A 10,803-nucleotide genomic window follows, 5' to 3' on the forward strand; every position below is an offset into this window, starting at 1 on the left:
AACACCAAATCCGGGTCTGTGTTATTTCTTGGTCACGCTGAGCTAATCTGACTGTCTGGAGACTTCAAGCATGGCAGGCTTGCTTCCTAAAATACTCTTTCATTTCTAGCACCAAGGCAGCTTCACCTATGGCAGCCAGACCTGCCACGCTAAAGTAAATAAGGATCTACTGGGTTTGAGTTTTAAACACTGTCATGTTGAATGGATCTCAAAAAGGACGAGATGTAAAAGCTTGACACTCCAAAGGGTGAATGGGAACTTGACCAACTTGGGGTGCAACTACTAAAATAAGGATGGGAGGTAACAATAAAATAAGAGTATTTAGTTAGATAAATCTTTGGCTGCAATCACTTTAGGTACAGGCAAAGAAAGCAAAAGGTATGTGGGATGCCTTTTCTGCAGAAAAGCTTAAAATAGAAAAGGAAATCAATACTCATTTACAGTATCTGGCAGTCACTGAACCAAAACATATATGTACACCTACAGCAGAGCAGAAATAACAACATTTATTTAAACCACAAGCTGTTATTCTGCTTCAGGAACGCTGTGTTTTATGAGGAGTGCTCCACCAGCAACCAAGACATGCCACATATTTCTGACCACTTTTTAAAAGCCTCAGCAATATAAAGAGCAAATATTTTCAATACCACAATTATTAACCCCACCACTGCCAGACCAGCTCCAACTCCTCTGACTGCTGGCAAAGAAAGAGTCAGAGCTGAGATCTGATCTAGCAGAAGGAAAGATGTTTTGTCTTTCCTCTTGAGTTTCTCTTCTGCCAACTTACAAGACACCATTTGGTTGGATCACATGTGAGGGGTGCATCTGTCACAGCCTGCAACAGGAATGGCAATGGGAAGAGCTTCATCAGCTCTATCCCCTCACCATGACTGTCAAGAACAGTTGAACACTGAAATAATGTCCCCAGGGAAGTGGTGGATTTCCCAACATTGGACACTTTTAAGACTCAACTAGCAGGGTGCTGGGCAATCTCATCTAAACAGTGTTTCTACCTAGAAAGGTTGGACCGTATGATCCTTGAGGTCCCTTCCAACCTGGCATTCTATGATTCTATGAACACCAGGGTGCTCACAGCATTGAAGACACCCTCATTGTAGATGAGGGCTGAACCACTGCACGTGCCATGTGGAACATGGGGAGGAAGAGAGACCTCAGTTATGTGGCTGAGAGATGGGGACAGGGCTCGGGAGCCCTGCAGCCCACATGCCCATGCCCTGTGTGGTGTCCGTGGGTGCAGAGGTTTGGTCACCACCTGCAGAGCTGCTGGAGGCTGGAGCAGGGATGTGTCCTACAATGTCCTGGGCTTAGCAAAACATAAACAAGCCTGGATGCTACATCTTACTGTGCTGACAGATGTAACCACCTCTCCTAAAGCGACAGAAGAACACACACAGCAGGAAGCAAACATTTGATGGTCAGAACCCTTACATGATGCTTCAAAAGAGAAATGTACACCTATGTGTAAGAACAGGACAAGGTTTCCACCAACTGTGTAAAACTATGGGGTTTAGAGGAAGGAGTAGTGTTTAATGAATCAGTGTTCCCCAACACTGAAAGTGAAATTAAATTTAAACTAAGTGAACCTGCTGAGTATTTTTTTCTATTCCCCAGCTCCAATAAATGTGACCAGTAAATAACCAGCATAAATAATAACAACAGCTGGCTTTTGTACAACACTCCCCATTCACAAACCCCAAAATGCATTACAAAGGGTGCAGCTGGGCTTGTTGTAGAATCACGTAACGCACAGATGAATGGGATCTCAAAGAGTTCCTCTGACCCATTACCCTGTCCCAAGCAAGGATCAACCCTTCCTCCTATTGCCACGTAAACCGAAGCACAAGAGGTAGATACCTTGCCCATGGCAACACAGCACACCAGGGGCAAGGGTGGACACACGGTGTGAGGCGAAGCCTGACCCTACAGCAACCAGCAGGAGTTTAACAGTAGAGTCAAAATGTCACCATGGGCTCTGAGCTCCAGACCTGTGCTACACAGTGAACCTGGAAAGAAAAAAGCCAATTTTTAAAAGGCTTTCTGTCCTTACGAACTTGCGGGCAGCTAATAATGCCAGAAGGGTGATCTGTGCATTCTCAGGACAACCTGGGGTGAGAGGCTTGGTGTTGCTTGCTAAAATCATTTGCAGGGGGCCAGAGGATGACTGAACATTGATCTCTTGAATATCCTTTTAATAAAATGAGATTATGAATACTACTCAGAATACAGATTTTAATACTTCATCATCGTAGACCAACTCTCACACAAAATTGAAAAAATGAAGAAAAATCTTAACCGTTAAGTCAGCTTGATGTTATCTCTACAGCAATTTAATTACTTACTGCTTCCTCAACACTTCTCATGCCTTTAGCTCAGCAAATTAAGCCACTGCAGACTTCTGGAATTTGACAGCTGAATGTGAAACCTCACTAAGAGAGTTTTGAAAAATAAAAGTAAAAAAGATGTTGAAAAATTATAACATAAGCTCATCGTGCCAGCTGGTGAACTAGCTAACCTGCTGACACCCACAGCAAATTAAACCAACTTTCTATTCTAAAAGGACTAAGATTTAAGTGTTGTTCCCTCACTCTGCATGCTTCAAGCTGGATCAAGGAAGAAAGAAAACATACAGAGCAAGCCCTTTTTATCACAAGTCACAGATGGCTGAAAAAGATCACTAATCTTTCTTGCCTACCAAATCTATAATAGTTTGTACATTTTCTCCTTACCCATCTATACACAATACTGGAGCAAACGATTACTGCCCTATTACTGCTGAATGCTTGGCTTTAGCCTGGTTGTCAATATTTTGTTTCCTTTTCTCCCCCCTCTTCTCTTTCTTTTAACAGATTGCTGCTGAGACAATTTACTTGTAGCTGAACAGCAGAGAAAAAGTAATGCATCACTTAGTAGATTTTTAAAAAATCTCTCATCAAGCACTCTTCTACCACCAAAACCTCAAGGAACAATTTACTTTCTCTGGTAATTTTCATCTAGGGATTCCAGATCCAATTTATATTGCTTGCATGGATTATTACACCCACTTTTAGATGAGGAAACAAAAGCACAGAGAAATTTAGGGTCCAATTCTGTAAATCATTGGTCATTGTGTCACTGCCTAATGACCGCCTTGACCGTGTGTTTTGGTGTTTTGCCTGTTCTCTCCTCCTCATTGATTTCCTTATTCTATTTTCTGACACTAAACTTTCTAGATCTCACAAGCTGCCTTTGCCATCACTTAGTTGGCAGAGTTCAGAGGCTCCCATCATCAAGCAGGAGCCTGCCAACCAGAAATGAAGACAGGTCCTAGCTGGAAAAGTGTGTCACACAGAAAGGGTCTCTTTTCTTCCAGTGAAAGTATTAATGAAATTTGGTGTTACTCAAGGTGTTGGGTCATTGAAATTAGCTACATGGCTGCTACTGCAAAAATAATTAATCCCTTTGATCACAAACATACTGCATCTGTCTAGAAGAAACAAACACATCCCCAAGGAGAGCATGCTCCAAGACCCATCCCCTCTCCTGCTCCTGGTGGATGTGGACAGCTTGTAGGAGTGTGTTTGGAGGCAGGTGAACCTGGCTGGAGCACTCTGGCCAACAGGAGTGCTTCCACCAGCTGGTCCCTGCCTGTCCTTGAGGCCACACCTTGGTACCACTGTCTGGACACTGAGTCTGGTCAGCTTTGAGACACTTTCCTGACACCACCACCCAATGACTCACACAGGCTTGTTTGCTCTAGAAGATGTCTGTGGTCAGGACTAGCCCAAGGCTGGTATTTGGGATGTTTGTACCAGGATTTCTCTTCCAGTTAACATGAGAGAGAATTAATTGGTCTGCAAGAAGAAACCCTAGGAGAGATACAGTTTTAATGATGCTGAAAAACTCTACCCTAGTGCTTCTAATTTCCTTCCTATAGGATAATAAAGCCCTACTGATATAGCCTCAGAATGTCTGTCCTGGTACAGTCAGGGCAGGATGTGTGGCTATAATCAAGGATGGAACTGGGGTGTGATGAGGTAAGGGACCTGCCTAAGCATATCTATAGGAATCTCATGGGCAGGATGCAATACTATCTCCTTGGATGCTTAGGAGATTCAGCCATTTGCTATCAGGGTTGTGTCACATCTCTTGGATAAAGGACAATAGGAGGTTTAAAACACTGATGGCTTCCATTCAAGTGGAAGCACATTAGGACAATGGCACACTGAACCTAGGGAAGGCAACTCAGCCAAATGTGTCTGCAGGGACAGCTCTTAGAACAATGCAGTTTCCCTAGAAGAACAAAGAGATCAGATGTTCTCCCTGGCTCTGAAAAGCACAAAGCCACAGCAGCTTGAAGAGAACTTGCAAGAACACACAGGCCAACTCCTCTTCAACAGGCATCTAGAAAAAAATGCCCTCTTCTAGCCAGTACAACTAGACTAGCCAAATTTTGTGGATGTATTCATGGTGATCTAAAAGAGCTGCTGCATGTTCCCAAGGGATGTTCAAGAGTGCTGAAGAAATTAAGGCAAGGAACTGTGTGCAGCTGCTTTTATTGTTTTGTCTAAACACGTGCATTTCTTGTGGTAGTGAAGTAAAGTGCTCTTACATTTGGAGCCCTGAGAAGGCTGACAAGTTTGTCTGCTTCAACTATCTTCTCATTGTCAACAAACAACTGCTTTAGAGTGCTTCCAGTTTGATGAGCTGAAGGAATCTTAGGCACTAGAGTCTGAGAGGAGAGCCAGTGCAGGGTCTGCTCAGGAGAAAGAGACCTGGAGGGACAGGCAGGGCTCTAACTGCTGAGTGACCATCAGGGTCTTGGTACAAAGCCAATAATGATCATCACACTTGCAATCCTGTTAAAAGCAAATGAACTATTTGCATGAGAGAAGGAGGGTTTGCTCAGCCTGTAGTCTGGGGCTGAATCATGAGCAGAAATCAAGATTTCAACACAGTCTCAACACCATTTTTCTTCTTTTCTCCTATTTCTACCTCTCCTTCTCTGATACTCACTGTGTTGGACAGCACTGTTTCCAAGAGTTCATTGTCTGGCACACTGAGAACCAACATTGAGCTTGCTTCCTTCACTGCTGTCTCAGGAGCAAGACGGAATTTTCCTGCTTTGAGCTACAAAGCAGTGAGCTCCTAAAAGCACCTTTTTCCCAAACACCAATGTTGCAAACTTGCACACTCATGCAAAGCTGATCCTAACATTACAATGAGGAAAAGGAACAGTTTAATTACAATTGTTATTCCCTTTGTTATTTGCACTTTTCCTTGGGCTCTGTGGAATGAGAGGCATACTTGCTTCTGTTGAACATTCCTGTGGGGGCTGAAAACAATTATCCTACTAAAAAAGCCTGCTGGAAATATCTACACCAGGAACCAAAACTGCTCTCCTGTCTGTCCGAGTTCCTCTCAAGTGAAGTTGGTTTGCTAATTTGCCCATTGTCTGGAAATGTATGAGAAACCATAAAAGGATGCTCCTGTTCAGAGTGAATAAGACAGTCACATGGAGAAAAGAGAATACAGGCATGAAAGGAACACATAAGTGGCTGAGGAATAGAAGGGAGGCTTTAGAACCTCAGGCAATACAGCAAGCAAAGCTGGACTGTTGATTTGTCAATGAAGACTGCTCCTGCCCTTGTGCACTGTGTGTGATGGGATCAGACACAGAGGGAGCTGAATTCATCCTACAACAAACTGTGCTGACATAAGTCACTTTGCAAGATACAAACTTGGTCCTTGTGCCTTAGTTTGAAGTTATCCCCTACAAACAAGTGTTCTTCCAGAGTGACACTGAATTAGAACTTCCTTTAAGTATGTCTAGAGGCTACACCAGACAGTGTAATTAAAGACATTACAATTCATGACTTGATTCCCTTTGCTTTGATTTCACTTCGGTTTATTTTCCTTATTCATTTTGGAAGGGTCTGAAAGTCAAATTCAACTTTGTCATCTGTTCATGCTGGGAGCTGTGCTGTTCTTCTGGAAATGCCATGGATATGCTGGTAATGAGGTGCCAAAATCAGCAAGCAATATTCCCAATTTAAGGGCCAGTTCAAATAGAAAGGCAGTGTGTATTTCTGCTCCACGGGCACTCTGCAAAGTCCTTGGGGAAGAAAGAAATATATTTTCTCCTTATTGGCTTGGCCTTTCATTGCTAACAAGTCAGAATGAATGACAGGCATTTTCAAAGCATAAAAGAAAAAAAAAAGTCAAATAGAGAAGCGGGTGCTTTTTGTTTGTTTAATTTTGTATTTTTAATCACACTTGTCAGGTGTAGAACTGAAAGGACTCCTACAAAGACACTGTTTACTCAGACAATTGCAATGCTGTTCACTTGAACCATGGTCACGACATCTAAAGTTGAGTCAACCCACTTCAGTGTGTATTAGCAACCGATCAGGACCACGTCTGCGGCCCACACGTGTCTCAGCTCCAGGCAGCCTGGTCAGGCAGGCCACTTCAGTTGGGCACAACCATCTCAGTGCACCTAGAGACCACTACATGCAGAGACACAAGCATCATGCTAACCAGCCAGATAATGAGCTCGGATACAAGGATGTCTGGAACCCACCTTTTCCAAAGCATCCTCTAACCGCACGTCTCAAGCTTCAAGTGTCCAACCTAGAGTGGCTGATCTACAGGGAGAGAGTTGAGCATCACTTTCTCTATCTGACACCAATGGTGGCTGCAGGCTATCGGCACCTCTGCAAAAACTACTCTTGGTCAATAAATCTTACAGGGTTTACTTGAGGTCAAGCAGAGTGGCTGAAAGTACCCCAGAACAAACTCTGCTTATCTAGGCAGTGGCGGGAACAGCTGAAGCATCCAGGAAAGGCTGTAGGGATACAGAACAGAGAGGAAAAGGTCATCTCTGAACTTCTCCTGGCCCTTTAGGAGCCTCAAAGGAAATGCCTTGACTTCTCCTCCCAACGTTCCTTCCCCTTTCTCATCCCACCTCTATTCTTAGCAGTCTGAGAACTGGAAAGAGAATCTGGTTTCTTAATTCCTCACCTCCTGTTACCTCAGATTTTGACTCAGACCACTCAGGGTGGTGGCAGAGGTTTTAACCTTGCATGAAACCATTTGTTTTTGTTTACACAAAGACTGCTTTCCCATTAAGTAGGATTTCCTCAGCTACTGGGACACGCTATAGGCATGAGATCAGTCTAGTTTGGAACCAACGATTTAGCTCCTCCAAATCTTACATGCTCCTGAAAAAGCCCTGCCTTGCCCAGATCTTCAGCTTTGCACTCACTAGTGAGCACTGAGTGCCAAGAGTTACCTGTTTTCATGCTCCACAAATCCTGCTTTTTGGCATGATACATGAGAATTACACCAGAACATATGGCTTTTTCCTCCCTGCAGCATTCAGCAAGACCACTTAATTACACCCAAGGATGAAACTGGCTCGACAAGTTGGGCAGCTTTCAGGGCTGCTGACTGGGGAAAGTCACACCTGCACCAATGCCAGCAGACAGCAAGAGAAGACACCCAGTCCCCAGCTCTGCAGTTGGGAGTGACTTCCCACCCGAAAAAACAGAGGAAAACACTGTCACCCTCCTTCCTTAGTCCCTTTACTACTTACTCTATCTACCCCATCTAATCATTATGACATCTGAGTGCCTTTGTATGTCAGCTTCCTGTGAAGTAATCACCTAAATCCCTCTTGGAAACAAAGCAGACCCTGCTGAGGAACTCACAATAGGTGCCTTTCACTCACAGGACAACCTTGGCCTCGGTGGCACCTCTAACAAAGCTTCCATATGTGCACCAGTATGGGCTGATCAGTCAGAGCAACACCACACAGGATCAGAGCCTGGATATATGTGAGCACGAAGCAAACAAGCCTCACAAAATTTCCCCATCTTCCTGAAAAATCGTGGCGTTTTTTCCAAAATATGCTTCAGTACATTAGTCTGTCACAGCCTTTGTGCACCTTTGAGGTCTGTTTGAGGAGACAAAAGAGAAATACCAAATTCAAGGGCCAATGTCTGTTGGTTGGCCCCTCTCTCAGAGACTGCTGAGCTATTGTTTGCTCTTCCACCCCAGGCTAGGGCTACTTTTGAATTTTTCCTTTGGCAGATATCCCGTTTTTTCCCCTCCCTGGAGGAGGGATCAAGGATGGTAAGTTCTATTCTATCAGAAGACAAGTCAATGATAACCTTTGGGCATCTGCAGTGAAGAGGTATTTCTATAGCCCTAGCTGGGATTAGATGCATAATGGATCAAGGAAGGATCCCACCGTTGGATGGTTACAGCATCATTCATTAGCCTTAAGATTTGAACCTGAATCAACAATTGAGTTAGAAGATTGAAAGAACTGCCTTCAGTATTTGAAATAAATTGTTACAGGCCTGTAAAAGTCTCCCGAGGTGTCTCTCTCTCTCCCTATACATATATATATAGATCACTTTTGCTGAACATTTAAAATTAGATGAAAGTTGCTGAGCTTCTAAATATGAAGCAGAAAAAGCTGAGCTACTTATGAAAAGTGAGAGGGGGAAAAAAAAAATGTATTTTTAGTTTGCCTATCAAAGCTCTTCAAGAGCATTCTTGACTGTAGGATCCAGGCACTAAATTATTATTCAGTCACCATCTCTCTTGCACATAACAATGCAAAAGGAGCTAATAACAAACAGTGTGCCCCCTCCTTATGGACAAACACACACGCAGGCACTTAGGAATCACTTGTAAATGAGCAAACACTGATCCCATCCACTTTTGTTCCCACAAAACTAGGGCAAGCTCACTCTCAATTAACTGCTTGGTGCACAGAGCCCTAAAAAAAATTAACTACCCAAACGACTTAGACAGCAAGTTTTAACTCTCAGGTCTTTATCATCCTTTCATTTCTGGATCAAAGACCCATCCACTTACTACTAATTTGCTAAGAAATTAAACATGAAGAAAAAGAAAGTAATTTCACAACTGGGTGAAGAACGTCGTGAGCAGTTAATGATTAATTAGCATTATAATACGAGACAGCTTGGTTTCACAGTAGAAGCTTTTTTTGATAGCATTTTTTTTTTCCTGTAGAGGAAATGTTCAGGTTGCTGCAAAGACTATGTGAAGCATCCCTACCAAAAAGTTTCCTCCTTGTTTCTGAAAGGCAGTTAATAGATGTAACAAAAAATGCTCTGCGGACCAGACGATCTTAAACCAAGACCCATGTTCTACAGCCCAACCAACAATGGAGCTATAGTGTGGGGTGGCTGCAGAGTCCCCTCCTCTGGGGACACTGCACTTAAGTGCTTGCCCACCTCCCAGCTCTATGTCATCCCCATTTCCCCTTAGATTGGGAGGCAGAAAACCCAAGGCCAGCTAACTTGGACCCATGTCCCTCTCTCAGCACAGCTACTGGCTGATTTCGAGACAGGATGACGTCTCCGCTGTTGGGTGGTCAAGGAAAAAGTTCAACTCCCTACTACAGCTTGAACAACTTCTTCCTGTGACTGTTTACTAGCTGTATAAAATCAACACAGCTTTTCCTGTTGGCTTGCAGAAAACAATAAAACAACATCCAAATGTTTATGAAGTAGCTACTTGTATTACTAGTGGTAGCATAAATACATGCCAAGCCAGCATGGGAAGAAGAAGAAAGAGCATAACTATGGGAGGAACAGAGATAGCTTTCTATAGCAGATCATAAACAGCACATAATCAGCATAGTAAGATATTACAGTAAGGGGATTCTTTACATTATGAAAAAAAAAAAAAATAGAGCAATTTCTCTGTCTGGTTTCCTGTCTGGGCTTATTACCGAGGTCAGTTTTGAAGTCTCAGTTGCCAGTGAAAGATCTCCCTAAATCATTTACTATCTATGAATAATTAAAAAACTCCAAACAACAGTCAAAAAGCAATGCAGTCAAACTATATTCTACCTGTTGCCCTGAGGTTTTGGGTACTACTGTTGAAACTGAAGCCAGATTCTGATGTTTAATTTGTTGACACTGAGAAAATGAGAAAGTGTAGACATCCCTAAGCCTGCATCCCATCCCTCCCCGACTGCCTGAGCTGCTAGTTTCAACATAGTTGTTTATTGCTGATAGACATCAGCCACCTGCATGTGCCACTCGGCAGTGTCCTGAGCTGCCAGCCAAGCCAGCTGTGCATGACATGACAGTAACTCCATGTTTTACATCTGTAAAGGCCGATTTGAGTCAGAAAAGGTTTGGAGAATCCAGTCTTTACAGTAGGAGATCTCTCAGATGAGTGAAATCTTTCATAGTGGCTCTGCAAAGCTCCACACTGTCACGCCAGTCAAGTTATAAATAATAATTACACAGATGGAGTCTTATTTACTAATAGTAAAAGATTAGAATTGATTGAAGGTGCTCACCTGGGAGTTGCTGTTGGCTTCCAATACTTGCAGAAGAGATACTGGCCATCAGCATTGATGATATGGGGCAGGTCCTTGTACGGGATGTTTTGAGGACTCCGCTTTGGTGAACTTTCCTCTGGCATTCTGGAAGAATGACCTGCAAGGTGTTGGAAGAAGCAAGACATATTTTAGAACAGGTGAAGGGAAGATAGAAGCTGATGGGCTTGGAAACCACAGGCATTCAACAAAGTCAGTCAGGCAAGCACCACTGATGGGAGTCTTCCTCTAGAACCCCAACCAAGCACTCCCCAAAACCTGTACTGCTTTAAAACATCAATGTAGCATTCGGTGCTCTGAAAAGGCTTGCTTTTGGGGGGAGAGCATTAGAAGGGAGGGAAAGGAGGGAAGCTCAATCCACCATCACTACTTCATTACAGCTTTCTCTCCCCCACTTCTCCCATCTGTGTTTATTT

General features: G+C 43.4%; 1 protein-coding gene across 4 annotated transcripts in view; it reads right to left on the bottom strand.

Annotated features, from left to right (window-relative positions):
• The window catches only part of MGLL (monoglyceride lipase), a 96,650-nt gene that overhangs the window by 49,433 nt on the left and 36,414 nt on the right, over positions 1-10,803 (bottom strand). For all 4 annotated transcript variants that reach the window (XM_051627676.1, XM_051627679.1, XM_051627678.1 and 1 more), the window contains one exon: positions 10,349-10,487. In XM_051627676.1, the coding sequence (XP_051483636.1) occupies positions 10,349-10,487 (139 nt within the window). The remainder of the gene's footprint in view (positions 1-10,348; positions 10,488-10,803) is intronic.

This window comes from Apus apus, chromosome 9 (assembly GCF_020740795.1).
Source record: "Apus apus isolate bApuApu2 chromosome 9, bApuApu2.pri.cur, whole genome shotgun sequence".
Classification (NCBI taxonomy): domain Eukaryota; kingdom Metazoa; phylum Chordata; class Aves; order Apodiformes; family Apodidae; genus Apus; species Apus apus.